This window comes from Vanacampus margaritifer, chromosome 16 (genome assembly GCF_051991255.1).
Source record: "Vanacampus margaritifer isolate UIUO_Vmar chromosome 16, RoL_Vmar_1.0, whole genome shotgun sequence".
Classification (NCBI taxonomy): Eukaryota; Metazoa; Chordata; class Actinopteri; order Syngnathiformes; family Syngnathidae; genus Vanacampus; species Vanacampus margaritifer.
The window spans coordinates 8,563,804-8,584,647 of NC_135447.1; the positions used below are offsets into that span (position 1 = coordinate 8,563,804).

General features: G+C 39.9%; 3 protein-coding genes across 6 annotated transcripts in view; 2 read left to right on the forward strand and 1 right to left on the reverse strand.

Annotated features, from left to right (window-relative positions):
• Positions 1-271: 271 nt before the first annotated feature.
• Positions 272-12,979, forward strand: srrt (serrate RNA effector molecule homolog (Arabidopsis)). 4 transcript variants are annotated; one of them, XR_013288542.1, is made up of 24 exons: positions 272-406; positions 855-973; positions 1,128-1,256; positions 1,340-1,483; positions 1,782-1,970; positions 3,307-3,476; positions 3,559-3,737; positions 3,917-4,024; positions 4,115-4,265; positions 4,363-4,514; positions 4,607-4,668; positions 5,415-5,493; positions 5,594-5,785; positions 5,880-6,047; positions 6,120-6,273; positions 6,402-6,595; positions 7,455-7,611; positions 7,747-7,836; positions 7,926-8,025; positions 8,106-8,198; positions 8,342-8,398; positions 9,156-9,294; positions 9,381-9,521; positions 10,772-12,979. XR_013288542.1 is itself a non-coding variant. In XM_077546079.1 (20 exons), exons 2-20 carry the CDS (start codon positions 855-857, stop codon positions 8,179-8,181), a joined length of 2,613 nt encoding a protein of 870 aa, XP_077402205.1. In that variant the 5' UTR covers positions 272-406; the 3' UTR covers positions 8,182-8,329. The 4 variants fall into 4 exon arrangements, 1 of the variants encoding a protein (XP_077402205.1); XR_013288543.1 differs by lacking the exon at positions 8,342-8,398 and having other exon boundaries at positions 10,772-10,980; positions 11,984-12,979; XR_013288541.1 differs by lacking the exon at positions 8,342-8,398.
• mogat3b (monoacylglycerol O-acyltransferase 3b) lies at positions 8,579-12,073 on the reverse strand. The gene is made up of 8 exons (XM_077546082.1): positions 11,953-12,073; positions 10,967-11,064; positions 10,763-10,870; positions 9,869-9,939; positions 9,591-9,795; positions 9,334-9,508; positions 9,065-9,249; positions 8,579-8,994 (listed from the first exon to the last, which is right to left on the reverse strand). The coding sequence occupies exons 2-8, from the start codon at positions 11,046-11,048 to the stop codon at positions 8,840-8,842; spliced, it is 981 nt and encodes a 326-aa protein (XP_077402208.1). The 5' UTR covers positions 11,049-11,064; positions 11,953-12,073; the 3' UTR covers positions 8,579-8,839.
• Positions 12,980-14,678: 1,699 nt separating the features above from the next.
• Positions 14,679-20,844, forward strand: part of nyap1 (neuronal tyrosine phosphorylated phosphoinositide-3-kinase adaptor 1) — a 34,222-nt gene continuing 28,056 nt past the window's right edge. The window contains exon 1 of the mRNA XM_077546078.1: positions 14,679-15,179. The gene's annotated coding sequence lies outside the window, so the exon portion shown is untranslated. The remainder of the gene's footprint in view (positions 15,180-20,844) is intronic.

Genomic DNA, 20,844 nt, shown 5'->3' on the forward strand with positions numbered 1-20,844 from the left:
TTATGATTCAGTTACTGGTTTGGTCTGTAATGTCAGAAAATAGTCAAAAACATTCCTTTCCCAAAATTATATATATATATATGAATTATTTTCATTCCTCATATTTTCAGTTCACAGCATTTATTTTTTTGCCTTTAATTGCAGCACCAATTGCTCTTAATATTGTATTTATTCGAGCTGTCTGACGAAACAATGTTCGCCAAAATGTTCCACAGACAGTATACAAAATATGTGATGCCGCTGTAGATTGCAGGGCGTCAGTTTACACGCCAGACAGCAGGTGGCGATAATGTGCACAGTACTGTTGTTTTTTGTTTCGTTTTTTTCAACCAAAGAAAAACCTACCAGTGGCCACTGGCCAGGAGAAGACCCTCGAGGAGTTTGAAGACACCGGCGACAAGCAAGCGTAATATTACATTTTAAGAGCTATTAATTTTAACTTTCACCAACACTTCCACATGTAGTTCGACTGTTTGGTTTGTCTCCAAATTAGATATTTGTTTCGTTTCTGTGTAATGTAGTCTTAAAGCGCATGCTCGATATCAACCTCGTTTACGTTTGCTAACGCTACGAAGTGATTAAAGAAAACGTCTGTTCGTTTTTAACCATACTTGAGTAATACATTTATTACATCTACGTAATGTTACTTTATATTACCTCAAATAACTTTAACTCATTAGAATTCTGACAGGAAATGAACCCGTTGTTAACGACGAAGGCTGTTTGTTAGCATAGCATCATGCTAATTTAGCTGCGTCTTCTGACTCGTTGATGTATTTGTCTTTGTCCTCACTAGACACAGTAGACGGGCTACGTGCTCAGATTTGTCAGATTTTCTTTTTGTCTTCATGTAGATGGGAGACAGTGACGACGAGTACGATCGCAGAAGAAGGGACAAATTCCGACGGGAAAGGAGTGACTATGATCGTTCCAGAGAGAGAGAAGACCGACATAGAGATGAGTGGAATGACAGGTAAGTCAAATATCATACCCACTGACAAGGCTGTCCTTAAAGTTTGACTCAGATTCCAGAATTATAAGTAGTTGCCTTCTTGTCACATCCTTGATTTTAAATAATTTGGCTCTCTAAAATAACTAACTCATTTTGTTGGACTTGTCTGTCCCAGAGAGTGGGACAGGGGCAGGGAACGGAGAAGCCGTGGAGAGTACCGGGATTACGACAGAGGTCGCAGGGAGAGATTCACCCCGCCCAGACACGACATGAGTTCCCAGCCAAAACGCATGAGAAGAGACTGGTGAGTTTAGTAAAACCCTATTTGTCACAAGTCATTTACATTTGATTCTCTTTATTACTTCTTTAATTATTCTAACCTGGCAGGGATGACCATGGTGGAGATCCCTACCGTGGTGGGTACGACATGGGCTATGGAGGAGGAGGGCCCAGTTACGGACCCCCACAGCAATGGGGGCACCCGGACATGCACCTCATGCAGCCTCATCATGGTATTCCCATTCAGGCTAGGTGAGAGACTTGAATGGTACCCAAGGAACTTTCAGGATTTGTTCTCATTTTTCTGATTGCAAGACATCTAGTTGTTACGTGCATTTTCGGCAGCTGTAGATGTACTTCTAGTAGTAATAATAATGAAGACAGCATACAATTATGCAATTTCTGCTCTCAGCTGAGGATAGTGGTGGTTTCAGATTTAAGATCCTCAAACATGCAGGGGGGAAAGCCTGGTTTGTGTATAAAACTAGATTTACCAAATTTGCTCTTCTGTCCATTAAGCCACTAAAAAGATTCTCTTGTCTTTCATCAGGCTCGGGAACATCCATGAAATGGATTTTGGTCCGCCTCCACCAATCATGAAGACCTTTAAGGAGTTCCTGATTTCTCTGGATGATTCCGTGGATGAGACCGAAGCGGTCAAGCGCTACAACGAGTACAAGCTTGACTACCGCCGGCAACAGATGCAAGACTTCTTTTTGGCTCATAAAGATGAAGAGTGGTACGGTCTGAATTCTCTTGTCTTTCAGTGCCTTAATTTTCAGTCATGATAGAGTTGTAATTAATAGTTTGCGTTGGTAGAATGTTTTTTTTTTAAGTCTGCTAATCGTGATTGACCACTCATAGATATGATTTTTACTGAACAGTGTGTGGGCCTGGTCCTCTAGTGGGTCCATACTGTAAAGTTAATATTTACGTATTGTGTTGATGATGCATGAAAAAATTATATTATCAATGCATAATAAGCACTTAAAAATTTTATAGTCTAATTTGTTCAGTATTAACTTGAAGTGTTGTTGCACCCAGGCTGTAGAAACAGGCCCACAATTGACTTGTGTGGAAAATCAACCCAAATTCAACATCAAGTTGCACTTGGTGCTCTAAATACTGCATGATTCGCAAGAGTTGCACACGTGTCAGTAAAACCTGTAAATTCTCTCCCAGTAGCATCCTTTTCTCAAACAAAGCTACTCAGTATTCTAAGTCACAATAAGTCATTATTCACAACACTTGGGTTGATTTTCAATATTTTTGAGTTTTTCCAGTTGTCCTGTTAATGCTTATTATACCTGTTTCACAGGCCTCATGCAAATTTGTTCTGTTTTGACATAACCATTTTCCTCCCTCCATCCCCACTACCACGGCGTGTCTTTCTCCAGAAAAAGTGGAACTCTGCAAGAATCCGACTTAGACAGCAAGGGCATGCACTGCGCACAATGCAGTTGCTATTAGACACACAGTATCAGGGCTTTTAGATAGATAGGGCAACTACTCTTCCGCGCTAGGAGTTTTCTTGTTTTCGGCTTTTTCCTCCAAGTTTCTTTTTCTATTGGGACCAAATCGAATCCCTAAACTCAATACGTGTATACAGAAACACCAATGGGGTGAAGTGGAGCCCATTCTTACAGAGGAGACCTCTCTGTATTTATTTTGTTAAAAAAGTGGCAGAATACAAGGTAACTGTAGTTCACTCAATGAACATTTCAATATGTGAATGTTTTTTTTTTTCGTGCTGTAATTTTCTTCTGTTGTGGTGAGTTGATCTCCAACTTTTCTAATGTTATCAATAAACCATGATGATCACAGTCTCAACATTTAAGACTTTAAACAAGGATTGCATTAATTCATCTTGTATATTTCAATCCACTGATTTGATTTGGCATTTTCAAAATTCTCAGCAAAATGATGTCAAATGATTTATTATAAGTGATTTTTTTTAAAAATTGTATCAAAATGAATGGAGTGTAATTCTGTGCCTTCTAACTTCTGCATCCCGTACATCCCGCTCCTTGCCATTCCCTCCCTGCTCTTTTGTGGACCCACAACTCTGGACACAGGTTCAGGTCCAAGTACCACCCAGAAGAGGCCAGCCGACTTAAGTTGGAGGCATCCAGAGCCCTCAACAACCGCCTGAATGTCTTCACGTTTCTGATGGAGAACGGCTGGTTCGATAACCTCTCGTTGGATATTGAACAGACGCAGGCAATCATGAAGGTCCTGGATGCAGGTGAGGATTCTCTCAAACGCGTTTTTCAAGATGTCAATTCTTTGCTGGGACCTGTACAATTCTCCCTCTTGCCTGCTTGCAGCTGTGATAAAGATGGAAGGAGGCACGGACCACGATCTCCGCATCTTGGAATTGCCTTCTGAGGAGGAGGAAGAAAGGGAGAAATTGGCACCCGGTGGAGCTGAACCACCCAAGAGCGACCATCATAAGAACATGGATGGTGACAGCAAACCGTCAGTGGCGAAAGACAAGAATGAGAAAGTATGTTTGGTTTTGATAGTAGTGGCAGCTTATTTATTGTGTCGAGTGAACATTATATGCTTGTCTTATTGTCCTCTAAAATGTTCATTTAAACGAAATTGTCAACACAAGTTGGGATTTTGAATTCCGATTTTTCATAGTAAACTGTACCCAATCTTGACTGTAAAACCGTTTGACAGGATGAGAGTGATTCTGTCTCCACTGAGAGGATGGCTGCCGGAGGCGATGATGTCAAAGCAGAGGCAGAGAAAGAAGCAGCCAAAGAAGAAATACCTGAACTCAAGAAGGTTTGTGTCACCTTCGGCAACTTTTTTGTTTTTAGCACGGAACAGAAATGTCTCACATGCTCTGTCGCTATCTTGCTATGACTTCACCAGCCGAGGAGAAAGAGGAAACGCAGCGGTGACAGCGACGACGAGGCCAGCGCCTCCGAAAGCGACTCTGACTCCGAATCGGATTCAAACTCAGTCTGCTCTGAAAAGTCGGTGAAGAAAGATGATGTGGAAGACAAGGAGGAGGAAGGTGGAGGTGAGAAATCCGATATAGTGAGAAGCGTAAGATTTAAGCCACACACTCACTCACTCACTCACAAGAATCTGTTGTCTCTCTCAAATTAACGGTTTAGAGGAACAACCGAAGCAGAATGCTGAAGAGGAGGAGGAGAAGAAAGTGGAGAAAAAGAAAGATGACACTCCTCGACCACGTCCTCTCCACAAGACTTGCTCGCTCTTCATGAGAAGCATCGCGCCCACCATTTCCAAGGCTGAGATTGTAGCTGTGAGTTGAGCCAGCACTCATTGCTCTTCACATTTCCTATTCAGCATACTCATCATAATTTAAAAAAAAAAAAAAATTTTAATCCACTCTAGCTATGTCGCCGCTACCCTGGCTTCCTCCGCGTCTGCTTGGCTGACCCCCATCCAGAGCGCAGGTTAGTTGTGGAAAAGCATACTTCTGCTGTCTCTTGCTGTGTTCTTTTATAGGGCTACCTTGACTTACAAGTTCAATTTGTTCCTTGGACCAAGCTCATCATACAATTTATTTTAACATTGCAACTAACATTTTTTTTTTAAATTATTCAATGAATCGGATTTACTTTTTCATACGTGTCTTAAACAGCAGGACATTCACAATTGATCATGAAAAATAATTACTGATTTGATAATCAATATAAATCATTTTTGGTGTTTCATATTCGCACCTCTAATTTATGTACATTGTATCAAATCAATTTTGTCCATTGAAATGATTTAAAAGGCCAAAATCTCATTTAAGCCCCCCACCTCCAAATAAAACATAATTTTTGTTTCAAGAAATATAGCACAGGATTGAAATATGTATACCTATAAATGAGAATGTAAATAAATTCACTTTATTTAACCAGTTTAAGCCCTAAAGTCACACACGTGTACCTTTAAGGGGAGTGGCCTTGTGAGTGGTATTAATAGCCGGAATCAGTCAGCTTGGCTGTTTACCGATGGGTTAGTTCAATGTTAGTGTCTGCTCCATAGTTCTTGAGAGGGTTTTTATTTTGTATGTGTTTGTTGTTCAATGAATGGGTTCAAGTAATTGGATGACTGTGGCTCTCCACATTTAGCTTTTTAAAATTGTGGCTAACTCACTCAGAGCACAAAGTAAAAAAGTGCCCCTTTCAAACGAAACTGAATACCTTTGCAGGTTTTACAGACGCTGCTGGGTGACTTTTGACCGCAGTGTCAACATCAAAGAGGTGTGCTGGAATCTTCAGAACATTCGTGTAAGTGAATTGAATGCCATCCTCAAATTAAATTCCAGTTGCTTTAATTGAGATGTTTTCTTGGACTGCTGTTAACCATCTCAACTGTACCCTTTCACAGCCGCGCGACTGTGAGTTGGCCCCTAGCGTGAACAGGGACCTTGTGCGGAGGGTGCGCAACGTGAACGGCATCACTCAGCATAAGCAGGTGCTCCGTAACGACATCAAAATGGCTGCCAAACTCATTCACTCCTTGGACGAGAAAGGAGACTTGTGGTGCAACCCGCCTCAGGAAGAAGGCCAAAGCACTGAAGTAACTCCGTGTTTTTTTTTTTTTATGTACCAACATTTAGCAAGAGATCTCAGATTGCCTTTGTAACTGTTTTAAATTGTGTTTGTCAATTTAGAAGACTCAAAATCCCGTTTTGAAGAATATCACTGATTACCTGATAGAGGAGGTGAGCGCTGAAGAGGAGGAGCTCCTGGGTTCCACTAGTGGGATGGATCAAGAAGACAATGTCAAAGAGGGCCACTCGACAGAGATGACTGTGGAGAAGGATGAGAAACTTGCCAAGGTTTGCTTGGAGCACTTAAGTCTTACCTCGTTTTATTGCGTTTCTACTTTTTAATGTTTCTTCCTTGCTCAGGTTTTGGACCATTTGATTCTGTATCTGCGCATTGTGCATTCCATTGATTACTACAATGCCTGCGAATACCCGAGCGAGGACGAGATGCCAAACCGCTGCGGCATGATCCACGTCCGTGGGCCGGTCCCTCCGAACCGCATCTCTCAAGGAGAAGGTCAGTGTCAACCAAAGCGAGGGTGTTTATGTATGAAATAAAAGAAAAATGGAGTTTTGCTTTCAAAAGAATTCCCTCGGTTCAAAAAAGTGTCATAACAATTAAGCAATTCCTCATGTCTCCACTAGTGCAACAATGGCAGAAGGTGTTGGAGGAGAAACTGAGTTCTTTGTATAGCACTAAAGAAACCCTGTCTGAGGAAGAGGCGGCAAAGATGGGCCGCAAAGACCCCGCTGAGGAGATGGAGAAATTTATTTCTGCCAACACGCAGGAGCTCGGAAAGGACAAGTGGCTCTGCCCTCTTAGCGGCAAGAAGTTTAAGGTGACCTTTTTGTTCTAATACAAACTGCGGTGGCACAAAGTAAAATAAAAAAATACTCCACTTAAGTACTACGTTCATGACCCACATTGAAATATAGCGTAGAAGTGTTTTCCGAGTGTTTTCTAAAAATGAGTGGGTGAATGTGAGTCTTTGTATAAAGCACTTTGAGCGCCACATGGTGTAGGTAAAAGTGCAAGCCATTTAAAATGAGGGAAGATTATTCCTTTATTTAATAATTGTAGTCTGCATTATAACAACACTGCTTAAATAATGATTCAATTAGAATGTATTGCACATTAAAAAACAGCTCTAAAAAGATCAATTGTAAACGTATTGACTTTACAAGCACAACTGAATTGTACTTAACTTTAACAAGTTGAAACTACCGGTAATATAGCATTACTGCACAGTTGGAACATTTCTTTCAGTGAGGGAGCACACTAGTGTGCAATTGGGGAATGGCTGAGTGTAAAGTATCATCTGCAGCTGCTCCATTATTTATTTTTCATTTGATTTATTTCTCCCATTAAATACTTTTTGTGAACAGTAAAATAAACACATCTACTTTTTATTTTGTTCAAATATCTCCTAATTGATGGTGGTTAAATTAATTACAAATGCTGAAAAAAAAAAAAAGTGTCATGTTTTGCGTACACCATCCATCCCAGCCTTTTTCTATGCTCGGCTGAAACCGTTCCCATCTGACTTTGGCCAATAAACGGGTCATTTCCTGGACTGTTTGCGAGCTGGCTCCACCTTTTTACATATTTCCATATACCTTTTTGATGACAAAAATTGTCCCACCCCTGATTTAGTGCATGCTGTAATTCTACTTCTCATTCGTGTTTGACTGGTTCAGGGTCCAGAGTTTGTGCGAAAACACATCCTGAACAAACACGGGGACAAAATTGAAGAGGTGAAAAAGGAGGTGGTGTTTTTCAACAATTTCCTGATGGATGCCAAGAGGCCGTCTCTGCCGGAGATGAAACTTCCTCCTCTACCAGCTCCGGGCCAAGGTGGGCTGTCAGCAGTTGACTGATCACTTCCGATTACAATGTTGCTCATAAAGGCTGGACTGAATGAAAGGATCGTCTGAATCTTTCAACAATACGAGATCTTTTTTTTTTTCTCCCTTGTCTTTTTCACGGTAGGATTGCTGTCTCCAATGCCGTTTTCTCCACAAGGTCCCCAGGTTCCAATGGGCTTTGTGCAGCCCCGCCCCCCACTTATGGGTTATGGTGGTATGTTCTTGAATCACATTAACTAGCGTTTTTTTCTTTCTTTCTTCCTATTTGCGGATAGTGGCACCTAATTCCATTCCTGATTGCAGGTGCTCCTCCTTACCCTCCCAACCATTTTGGAGGGGGGCGAGGAAACTACGACAACTTCCGTGGACAAGGCGGCTATCTTGGGAAACCGCGCAACCTCAGGTAAGACCACAACTCTGAAAAGTCTCCGCACAATTGAATCCAATGTATTCATGATCATTTGGGGGCTTTTTTGATTTTAGAATGTCGCGGGGTGACCCACGAAACATCATTGAATATCGGGACTTGGATGCACCAGACGATATGGACTTTTTTTAGAAGATTCCCTTGCCCATGTTAGTTCTCATTTCTTGCCCACATGTACTTTAGTGTTTTTGTTAGCGTTTAATCTTGTAATTATTGTGCAACTATAATGAACCTCTGATGTATACAGTTATTCAATAAAGCTCTCATCTCCTAACATTCACCTGCATTCAAGGCCGCAAGATGTACGCCACAAAGATCAAAGGTCAACAATGAAGCTTTAGATCTTTAAGTGAGTCAAAACATGATTTGTTGAACTTTCTTTTTTAGTAAGACACTAGTAGATTGTGAAGCTTTTTTCATATTCAGTCGATGTTTGGCAAACCCTCTAACCCCGCTTGCATGCAGTAGCGGTGAGGGATGGGGGGGCCCTCTACTGGATAAAATATGAACTACAGCTGTGACTACCGCATACATTCATGAGAAATGTTTAATAGTGAAATGTGTCCCAACACACATTGTCGTCCTCAATTAAAAAAAAATGGTCATTTAGTAAAACATTATTTTCAACTCTGTCTTGTTAAAAATGCCCTTGAGTTAGTTTGACCCACCTGACATTGTGGCCATTCTTACATTTCACAGCAGTACTGTGAATGGATTAACATTATTTCATTTTAAACACACTCACATGGTCACTTAGTCCATTGATGCAGGTCACGCGGAAGCAAAATCTCTACATTAAACAAAGCTTGTGACTCTCTGATAGTCCACAGCTGACCTTGTGCTCATGGAATAAACCCAACAGGGCTTCCATGTACAGTTTATGATAGTGGTCGACCTCCTCCTCGGTGGGGGTGATGCGCTGGGGTACAGGGATGGGACTTCCCACTGGATAAGAGGATAAGAATATAAACCGGGTGCAGCGCATGAGTTCCACTTTTTGGAACGATACACTCACCCACTGTGGTGATGGGAGTCCTGGAGGGTAGCACTGCCCAACGCTCACCGATGAACAGGCATGGGGCGAAACCCACTATCTTTTTGAACAGGTCCTGAAACCTTCGACCCAATGAGCCCTCTGAAAACGTGACCTGCTGGAAGAGCTCAGTTTCCCCGAAGGAATAAACGGGCACCAAGTCAACCCTGAGGAATGTGAGCGTATGATCATAATTAAAAAGCTGCTTACAGGTGAGTATCTTTTTTTTTTTTTTTTTTTTTTTTTCTTACCCATACTCAAGCGCTAATCTGACAAAGCCTTTTCTCTGCTTCACCAGAACTGTTTGCACTCCCGGATGGGAAGCCAGAGACTCTGCAGCGCCCCCTATCACAATCACCACAGCATTTCCTGTGCCACTTTTGGACAGAAGATGACCAAGGCTTGGCTTGCTGACTGGACACAGGCCTGTTCAAACAAAGTAAGACTATAAGCATCATTCACTTTTATTTATAGAGCTATTGACACAATCAATCGTGATATTAAGTACCCGCGGCCATGAGGTAGTCCCTAAAGAGCGGGATCCGGAAGAGTCCGGCCAGTATGGCCAGGGAGACGTACATCCCAGGAAAAGTCTCCGAAAACCCGCAGCACTCTATGTTGAAGCAACCAAAGGCTCCGATGCTCATTATACCGTGCGGGTGACAGCCGAGGATGTAGTTTTTGTTTGGATTCAGCTCGGCTGTCTTCACCAGCTAAACAAGACAAAGGTCACTACCAAGTAGATTAGTTGTCCTTAAATTTAAAAAATGCAAATGTGAGTTTTACCTTGAGAGGAAAATAGTTTCTGTAGTGTTCCCAAACCTTCCACCTCCTCACAGATTGTTTTCTCCTGCCACCTGATAGACAATATTTTATTTTTAAAAAGTTTCTTTTTGGGCAATATAAAATGGTATCATTTCATAGTCTTTTGCATGGATTATAAATGAATTGAATAACCCGATGCAACCTTTGCTTGCTTTTACTTTTGGAGATTAATGGAGTCTTATTCTTCAAACTACAAATCAGAAATTCCATCTGAATGCTGAGCGGTACGGTTGCCAGGGAAAAAAAAAGCTTAATATATTGCATAATAAATCCCCATATACCATGCAAATGAGCAGCTCTTTTGAAAAATGCTATAAATCCATGAGTGAGTGAAATTACATTTATTTTACATACCATGCAAATGAGCAGCTCTTTTGAAAAATGCTATAAATCCATGTGTGAGTGAAATTACTTTTATTTTACAAGACCTGCCTATTTTAACTGTTATCCTGTTAAAACAACTCACTGGGTTGGTCTGAATTCTTCTATATGACCCCTTGTGGTTGTGTATGGCATTTCATTTTTCTGTCTAATCTTTCTTTTCACTTTAAGGTCAATATATCAAAACCAAAAATTCTTCCGACTGACAACATAATTCACCCACTTCTAATAAGCACATCTAGTTTGAATTAGTTCCGATAATGGTATACAGTAATGAAAAAATTTCACATTCGCATTGTTGAATTTTTGGGGGAACCTATCCTTCGTTATTTGCTGAAAATGTCATTTATTCACAGTTTTTCTGCTCAAGTCGAAGCAAACGCATTACTTTGCTGCCCGTTTGTGCAAAAATTTGGTTTGTTTGCGTTGAATAATAAACATAACCTGCAATGTCCCTCAGTCATTTCCATTTACCTTTCTCAGGCGTCTGCCAGTCAATCACAAGCCATATGAAGTACAGAGTGGGAAGCGGCCACAGCGATGTAAACATGAGCCCCACCATCAAGATGATGCAAGCAACTCCTGAAGACGGATGCAAATTTTTTTTCAAGTTTACAAGCAACCCGGCCGGGCGTGTGCGCTCACATTAGCATAAATGTACAGATGAGGGCGACATACCCGAGAAGAGAAAGGTCAGTACCCATTGTAGAACACTTAAGGCCTCTATCAAGTCCTTATTTGGAGTTTTGGGCGTTGTCATGCCGACAACCTGTGGGCTGTTGGCGTCTCTTTAAAGTTCACCACATTTAACACTTTCACAACAAACGGGGTTTTCGTAACATCTTTCAGTTTGAAAGATGTTATCAAAACCACGTTTGGTAACAGGAAGTGTGTTAAAAGCATAAAAGCAGGTATTGTAGTGAAGAAAAGTAGGATATACTTGCTCATTCATTCACAAGTACGCAAAAATCAAGCCGAACTGAAAGGAACATTGATGAAATGGTAGTAGAACAAACCAAAAACGTTTTCAGTGTTAGTTATAAATACATAATAGATTGAAAATAAGTTACATGAATAATAAAAATAAATAGAAAAAAAAATAAAAAATTTGCTAAATTGTCAACTACAGATACTGAACAAAAGAGAAATATTGTAAAAAAAAAAAAAATCTTATATTGTAAAAAAATATATATATTAAGCAAAAGTTAAATAAATAATAAAAATAAATAGATACAAATAAATAATAAGCTAAATTGTCAACTACAAATACAGGACAAAAGATAGATATTGTATAAAAAAAATACATATATTTAAATTTTTTCCTGATAATAAATTATTTAAAATAGAAGTACTGTTGGACAAAAGAAAAGCTTTCCATACGGTAGATAATGCTGTGTGACCAAAAAAAAAAAAAAGCTGCTGTTATACATTAAAGAGAAAAGAAGCTTATGACATGTGACCGCTTCGGCTTGAAGAAGTGCTCTGTATTTTGAAGAAGACAAAGGCGGCATCAACTGACTTCCTGCTGAATAAGCTCACGGGCAAAAGCAGAAAAGAGCGTTCATAACTTACAGCAATCATAAGAGCACCAAGCACATGAATCAAAATGGCTTCCATGAATCTCAAGCACATGCCACAATCAAGAAAAAAAAAACGAACTTTACCTGATAACTGCTTTTGTCGTCTTTTTGAAAGGATGTTCACGAAGCAGTGCGGTAAAAATCACCTCATGCTCTGTGCACTTTGACCGGATCGTGCAAAAGCTCCTGATAACAAATCCACTCCACCCCCGATACTTTGTCACACAAGCGATCGGTGCACAAGATAAAAAACTTTGCTCTTTTCTAACCACACGTTGTTTTGTCCACTTGTGTCATCTCTTGTGGAGACGACACAAGTTTATGGTTTGCTCAGTTGAAGACTTTAAATGTCAAAAGAAGAACTTCACTTCAATACAAGCACTTTTATTGTCAAAATGAGACTGTAAGGGGTTCACATGTTTGCTCTTTACATGGAGTAACTTTTTTTCAAAATTTTTTTAGAGTGCAACATTTACCAAAAAATTAGCAAAGTTTTATCAGCTTTCAAATGTGGGACCCCAATTTCAGGACCATGGACAGTCTTCTGTGTCCCCAACTCATACACTCTTTGGGTGTCTCAGTCCAAAATTGATACCAGATATCGGTCCGATCAGGGGTCACCAACCTACTTCTTGGCTACTGATTAGTGCAAAGGGCTATCAGTTTGATACGCATTTCTGATATGACAAATGTGCTCATATTGTGTTTAATCATATGTTGTTATTATTACAGTATGTTTTATTATTAGGGCTGGGAGGAGAAAAAACTCAAACCACAAAAATTGGTCGACCAAAATTTGTGCCTCAATTGATGAGTGAGACAATTACTTGAGAAATCTATGGAATAATTGATTACATTTTCAGATCATCAGTTATACAACATTCCTAGAAAATTACAATGCCCAATCACTGCTGGTCTATTTTTGGAACATTCCCGCGGGGGCTACTCGTGGTCCTTGATCTGCATACAAAATCTCCGACATTAAATATAATTCAGTTTTATTGACTTTTATTTTGTATTTATTTTATTCGTGTGCAGAACATTGCATGTTTGAGGTTGAATGTATGTAACCCAAATGTTTTTGGAATAAATGGGTCATATTTTCCTCGTACCTACTGTTGATGACTATTGTTCTTTGTTATATGTATGTATTTATGTGCATATATATATATATATATATATGCATGTGCAATTATATTAGTATAATATATTATAGTTTTAGTATTAGTAATTTAGCATTATATATTTTTTCGAAATATATTTTAATAAAAAATATTTTACATTTTATTACAGGTATGCTCAATTTCTTTCAATTCCTTATTGATTTATGCAGTCAGTCTGGATGGAATGAAGACAGATAAATCATCGTTTTACAGTGTGCATTTGTTGTTGTCAAAGCAGTAAAACGCCATCCCATTAGCGAGTAGCAACTGGCCTCACCTCATTGAAATGCAGTCACCATCAAGTTATTAATCCTGCTGATGCTTTTGTTGCCGTCTAAACACCTGTGCGGGCGGATGGTAGGCGTGAAGGAGCTTTTAACATCACATCTCGCAGGAGCCTTGGGCGGATTTGCCATCTGCCAACAAAATAATGGACGTTTTAAAGAATCATCCCCGCTCCTGATCTTTGCATAGGATTTTTGATTCTTTTGCCGCTTACTAGCCTGAAGTTAAACACTAAATATCGACCAACCAGGATGGATATGTGTTGCAGTGGCTTGTAGAAAGGAAGTAGTATCTTCTGCGCTCTGAATTTAGTTCGTAGACGAGTCACAATTACAGGAGCACAGTTGTGGATTTTGATTGGTGCAGATGTACCTATTGTTGTGTCCTGGCAATTTATAGGCCACTTTCATTTATGTACTATCCGCTGTATTACGCTTTTTCTTTAGTTAGACACTCTTCTGGACTTTGAGTTTTGCGTTAGAAGGTCCAAAGATCTTTGTGATACACGACTCAAGGTCCGTATCTGCCTTGCTAGTGTGCTGCCCGCACCTGTTGGCCATAACATTAGGTACACATGCACAAACTAAACTTTACACAAATGCTTCTAGTTTTAATTGACACTGGTAGTGCAGTTCTTTAATTAACAGTGGATATATAGGCTAATAATTCATATAGATTATTCATTTAGCAGTTCAAAATAGTAGTCAGTGTTCACGCAAGATCTGAACTTTATTTAGGGTTAATCATAGAAACACTTGAATATCATTATTTTAGTTTATTTTTACTTTCCGACTAAAAGATTAAAACACAATTTTGAAATGAATTATCTTAATCTGTCACAAAAACATTGCATTTGAACAGGGGTGTGTAGACTTTGTATATTTGCTAAGTATTTTCAAAATACAAGCTCTTTCATTGGCTCTAACGAGATGTAGTTGTACCTAATCTTGAGTCCGTCGGTCCTGTTCAGGGGGCGTGTCCTCCCCTACATCAGCCATGTGTTAACAGCATCTATATTATGATGCATACATAACACTCGCCTCACACGCCTCAAAATCGGTCTTATTTTTCACTTCACAAAGACACACCAATAATAATAATAATAATAATAATAATAATAATAATAATAATGCGTCTTCCTGTTTGTTGTGTCATGTTAAAGGGCATTCCATAATTTTCTCCACTAATAACAGTTGAGTGATGGCTGCTAAGCCCGTAACAACTGGCGACTGAGCTCTTATGAACCATGATGATGATGATGATGATGACGATGTGAATATATAGAGCACAGCAAGGATGCCCAACGTGTGAACCAACACTGGCATCGCCATCTACGCATTTGTTTTTTTATTTAGTTTTTTATTTTGTTTTGACGTCTTTCCCCTCCTCTATCTCCCCTCCTCATCCTCCTCTCTCTTCCTCATAGCCCGCAAAGCATGTTTTCCCCCTCAAACACTGAAGGACGCGCGCGCGCGCGTGTGTGTGTGTGTGTTTTTTTTTTTTACACGGGTCCCCCCCCCACCCCACCTCTCCCTCCAACGTCGCATTGAATTGCACGATGCTTCCCAATCAGGAGGCTGCGCCGAACCGCGCTGTTTATCCTAAAAAAATGGAAGAGCTCCCACGTCAAGAGAAAGGCGTCAATCGGGAGACATACTTGGAAATCGCCGATTTTTAAACCCAGCCTCGGTTGACACATCTGGGGAGGGATTTTTTTTTCCCATCCTCCGAAATTCACGCCCTCTCTCAGCGGCGCCTTAGCAGGACAGCTGTGTCATCAACAACCGGCGTGGTTTTGTTGTTGTCTCATCCGGCGAGCCGCTTGGCTTCGGGCCAGTCTGCTTCTGCGGATTGACCACCAAGGTAGGTCTCACCTTCAACGATGGCATCTTATTTGCGGCCATAAATCAATCGCTCGCGTGATGTCGTCGTCAAAAATGCGTCTTATTCGGCGGCGGGAAATCGGGATGCGCTCACGCAGCCTCCTCGCATGGCTGCTGCGGTAGAAGCGTCGCAACGGGGGCCTGACGTGTGTGTTTTAAAAAAAAATATCATTTTTTAAAGCCTTTTCAACACAAATATCAGCATGACAGCGAACTAGTCCGCGTGCTATTCAACCTTGAAGCTCGCCTCTGTGAATATCAGGCCTTTATTATTATCATCATCATCACTATTTTTTAGTTGTTGTTGTTACAAGTGTAGCCCCGGCGGCGCGCACTTTAAAGAAGCAAAGTCGTAACAGACCCCCCCCCACCCCCATGAATATTTCACCCCAAAACAAGCTCCCTCCGTCAGCTGAGCGGTGATGCCCGAGCGTGCGCGCCGCCCCGAATCAAACGCCGAGCAGGCAGCCGCGTGCGCGCGCTCGCTCGCTCGCCTGTTTGTGCAAGGCCCGCGCGACGGCGAACATCTGCATGTTTACGCACGTGATAAAAGCGTGACAGTATGCTGTTTTTAATGTATGTTTGCGTAATGGAATGGAATGGAATGTCACTCCGGTTGTGATTGTATGGCGGCGTTTGTGTGCGTGTGCGCGTGCGCGCGCAGCCAGGTGATGTTAGCGCGTGTGGATGAGCAGAATATTTGGAGGCATAAATAGACACCGAATGATTGAAAAGCAGGAACTTAGTGGAATAGGTTTAAATGTGAAATTTAATGATTGTCAGCAGCGCTGTTCTTTTCCTCTCTATTTTTTTTCCCAGGGATGTGACAGTTGACCAATTGACCACAGGCTTAATAGAAGTCCCCTCCCTTGTGAAAAATTCAAGGGGGTGTTATAAATGTAAACATACTGTTTTTTTTTTTGTTTTTTTTACCTGCGCTGAGCAGACATTTCATTTGGTATATGCATTAGCAAATCACATTGGATGACAGCAGGGGACTCTGGCATGTTGGATTCTTCACTCTCACTTTGACCTTGAGGCTGAATTTAAACTAAGAATATAATTAGGCTCAGATCAGATGGGACGCGCGTGTGTGTCCAGGCGGGTGCCGTCCATCATGTTATTGGAAGAGAGAGATGATGTGTTTTTGGGAGGTGGTTGGGGGGAAGGGGGGGGGTCACTGAGGACAGGCTGTGTTCACACATGTGCTTTTGGAGCTCCGAGGCCGAGGGAAGTCTGCCTGCAGGTGATCCCACATTGTGAGTGTGTCTGTAGATGCGGTGTCCATGAGGATTTACGGCGTTGAATTGAATTGGAGGCGTTTTTAAAAGGCAAGCTAGCTCTCAAACCAGTATTTTGCATCATTTTTAGGCAGCCATGTAGGACTGAACACTTTTGACAAATATATTAACTACAATTTAATTTCCATCAATATTACGATTGCGATTTAACATGCACTAATTTTTTTTAAAGGTTCCCTTCCTAAGTATTTTATTTTTTTTAACAAACACTGAGTGGCAAGGGCTTGCGAGTGTATACAAAGGCAGCGAATGTTTGTTTGTTTGTCGTCGGGGTTCGTTCAAGGTCGCAAACGTTCGCCAACAGTTTTAATGGTCGCAAACAGTTTTTCATGTCGCCAAGAAATTTTAAGATGTTCAAGGTTAAACCTTTTTGGGCCATAATTTGGCACAAGCAGTTGATCTTAATTTAATTGACAAAGACATGATTGTAAAACATAAAAGTTCTATGCTCTACATTTACGTTGAGTCTTACTGACTTAACGTCGACTAACTACTTCTTGAGGCTGCCCCATCTTTTTCACAGAAAATTAATTTGTTGCTCTGTTTTCTGAGATACATTGGATAAATGTATACACACACCTTTTTTGTGGTATTAAAAAAAAAAAATCCAGAGTTTTTTTTCCCACCATGACCTATAACCTTTACAACTCAATTGAGAGGGGGGAAAAATTTATCTTTTTGAGAGAGGAAGTAAAATTATTCCCATAACAAAATGTCCCATGTGTTTTGGAGATTTTGATATGGTCCAATGAAAGTAGGTTAGAACTTCTGTCAAGCTGGAGGGAACTTTGAATCGTTCCAAAAAGCAATCAAAAAGCTTCCGATTTTTTTTCTTGAAAGCAAAAAACAAAACAAACAAAAATATATATAGGTCATATTAATGGCGGAAAAAGTTTTGAAATGATTCATTTTAGTGTCTTTCTTTACACCACAAAAAGCTGGCATTTGAAGAGGAACTGAAATTGCATCACATCAGCCGCATGACTTTTGGAGGCGCCACAGCGACGAGACTACTAACAGACCCCCCCAAACGTTTTGGTTCTAGTGAGGCAATCTTTTGTGCTTTTAGTCTCGAAAATTATAATCCAAATGCCTTTTCACGGCTGATCCTGAAAACGGGAGGAGAGTTACAGTGGAGGGTTGAAACCATAAATTGACGGGGTGGAGGACAATTGAAGCCCCTCGCCCGTCTCACAGAGCACAAGATAGGCAGTGGCAAGCTAGTGATGGACGTAGGACAGATGTGGCAGATGCTGAGGTTTTAAGACCATTTCTCTCTTTTAGTGGATCACTTTGTCTGGCTGGCTGAGCAGTAATTTAGGTATTGTTTAGAAGTAGAACGCAAACAGGTGTGACATGTACAGCTTTATAGAACTGATTCCCTTTCAGTAATCTATGATGTCAATTTACAGTTGATATATTCACTGTCAATCTTTTCTTTAAAAAAACATTTATTTATTTTTTAATTTGTAATAAAGTTTTTTTTTTTTTTTAAGAAATTATTGTTAAAAATTAGGGGCGTCGGGCAAAAACAATTTCTAAACATAATTTATCGCATGACTTCACTAGTAAACTCACGATTAATCACAAATTTTATATCCGTTCTAATACAAAAACAATTCTATGCTTTCATACTTTTGTCAACAATAGTGGGAAAAAAATGTTAAACTAATAGAAATAGTTCAAATGAATTTTTGACGTCTTTAGCCGTCAACGGCAGTGAATGAGTTAATATATAAACTGGTAAAATGTACTCAAAACTCTCCTTGTAAAATATACTTAGAATTTCTGAGTGGAAAAAAAAAATATATATATATTTTTTTCAAATAAATATTACTTTTATTGTATTTTTTATTATTATTATTTTTTTTACAGTATTGAGTTATTCTATTTATGGTTTGCATATTCTCCTCGTAAAAATCTGAATGCTTGCATGCAAATGCAAAGCCCTTTGATTTGTGAACGAGACCCCCCCCCCACCCCCTTGGCATGTTTACTATAGTTTTCCCTCTATCTGGATGTCACTAATGTTTTATCAAATGCATTAAAAAACACAAAGTGACACACAAGACACATTTATAGACAGATTCCAAATAGAACGTAATGTCTCCTTTTATAGAAATGCCAAAGTGGAATAATTTACTGACTGGCACAAATCCACCCGTCAATCTATTTGCTGCTGCTTACCATGCAGGCAAACAACATGAATTTATTTAACTTCAACTACTCGCTTCCATTAGACTAAACAACAAATAAATAAACAACCCCGCACACACGTGACAAAAAAAAATGTTGCTCAGCACATTGTAAGGTCATACGTGCACAAAGATATGCAAATTGAAGCAAATGACTCGTTTGGAACGCTTCCTTGTAAGCATCTTTCAGCATCCGAGTCTCAATCCAGTCAGTCAAGAGTAATGATGTGTGCTAATGTTTTCCTTCAGGCAACTCATCTTTGTTCATTTCCCCCCTCTCTGTTTTTTCTCTCATTATTGCTTTTCAAAGTCATTTGCATGGTGTCATGCAAAATGAATAACACAAGGCGCAAAACACTTTTTTCCGGTCTTGTTGCCATGTGTGACGTCTGGGAGTTGAACCATGATGAACGATAAACGGCGTGCTTCCGTAATAAATATCTAGATATGGTGCTTCGCTTGAGCATATTAAGTGCTGTGTTTGAGATTATTAGAAAGCGGCCAACTTTTTTTTTTCCAGAAAAAAAAAAAACAGCCAACTGGCTAAGACTAAATTAGATGATAAAGTAAAAAAAATAAAAATAAATGCAACACTTTTGGTATTAATGTCAAATCTGTGTTAGTGAGCACCTCTCCTTTGCCAAAATAATCCATACAGTATATGAACCAGGTGATTGTACGCTCCGACTCGTGCATGCTTTACAACAGAAATGCCAACGTGGTTTTACAATATCATGCTGATTGTGCTGAAAATAATCGCAGCAATCTTCATTTGGACAGAAAAAAAATAAATGCAAAGCAGCAAGTAGCTTAATGGAAGGTGCAAATTGACCCACTGATTACTTGAAGTGCTTTATATCACGTCATCGAATCTCCCTTTATAACATACGTGGCCTGGTTTGTCGTTGCCAATCACATGACATCTTTTCTCACGACTTGGCACATCCCAGGCAATAAGTTGTTCCATTTTGTCCAAACGGGAGTGCGGCTTCAACTTTCGTTGACCCGCCGAGTTCATGCGGCCATTCAAGCTTTAGGGCCATTCTCTCTTGTGAATTGTCTAAATATGTTATAGACTTAGAAAGTTTTCCCCCCATATTGAAAGCCTTGAAAGCATTTTGGAGCATTCTCCAGTTGTCAGGAGAAAGTACCCAGTGGGAATGGGTTCGAGGAAAAAAAAGAAAAGAAAACATTCTTGACTGCATCTGATTTTATCCCCATGCAGCACATAAAAGTCAATCGAGGCGTCAGGTTTGTTGATATGAGCCACCGCTCAGCTTTCTTTTATGTTTGGAGTGTTTTCTCTTTCTATTAATGAATTGTGAAGCGAATATCTTGTCACCAGTGAAGATAAGCACCATTGAAGGTTTTATGGCTCGAGTGTTTTAAAGACACATTAGCTCGATGTGTGACCTTATTATTAAATGCTTGATTTCTATTGAGGTGTTCAGAATGTTGAACTCGCTGCCTCATCTCTATAAAATGACCTCCGCCGTTATCTGTGTGTTCTTGTCAAGCACAATAAGCACACGGTTTGTTATAGTCTTGAGGGTATTCTCGTCATCAGTCAATCGTCACAGTTCGTACCTTTTGATTTCATCACGGGCTGCACAGGGATTGGCCAAGCGGGACCTTGAGCTGAAAAGCTGCCAATCACACCTTCAAGTCCAACAAACAAACATGCATTCGTTTTCACTGCTGGTTTTCTTGATTCTCCTGATGTGGTGACTATACAGTAGGGGTCTCTTTTAACTCATTCACTGCCATTGACGGCTATAGACGTCAAAAATTCATTTGGAACTATTTCTATTAGTTTCACATTTTTTTCCACTTTTTGTTAACAAGAGTATGAAAACCTTTTTTTTTTTATTGTACATTTAGAACAGACATAAAAGTTGTGATTAATCGTGAGTTAACTATTGAAGTCAAGCAATTAATTACAAAGAAAACATTTAATCGCCTGACGCGATTTTTATTTTTATTTTAAAAATGATAAATTAGGGGCGTCAGGCGATTACATTTTTTTTTAATAGTAATTAATCGCATGACTTCACTAGTTAACTCACGATTAATCACAAATTTTTATCTCTGTCCTAAATGTACAATAAAAACAATTCTGGGTTTTCATACTCTTGTTAACAAAAGTGGG

Bases quoted from the DNA above. Each gene is read 5' to 3' on its own strand.
- mogat3b (XM_077546082.1), bottom strand. From the start codon at position 11,048: ATGACAACGCCCAAAACTCCAAATAAGGACTTGATAGAGGCCTTAAGT. The intron at 10,871-10,966 runs GTATGTCGCCCT...ATCCGTCTTCAG, and splicing joins ACTGACCTTTCTCTTCTCGG to GAGTTGCTTGCATCATCTTG. The intron at 9,796-9,868 runs GTAAAACTCACA...TGTCTTGTTTAG, and splicing joins GAAACTATTTTCCTCTCAAG to CTGGTGAAGACAGCCGAGCT.
- srrt (XM_077546079.1), top strand. From the start codon at position 855: ATGGGAGACAGTGACGACGAGTACGATCGCAGAAGAAGGGACAAATTC. The intron at 1,257-1,339 runs GTGAGTTTAGTA...CTAACCTGGCAG, and splicing joins AAACGCATGAGAAGAGACTG to GGATGACCATGGTGGAGATC. The intron at 5,494-5,593 runs GTAAGTGAATTG...ACCCTTTCACAG, and splicing joins GGAATCTTCAGAACATTCGT to CCGCGCGACTGTGAGTTGGC.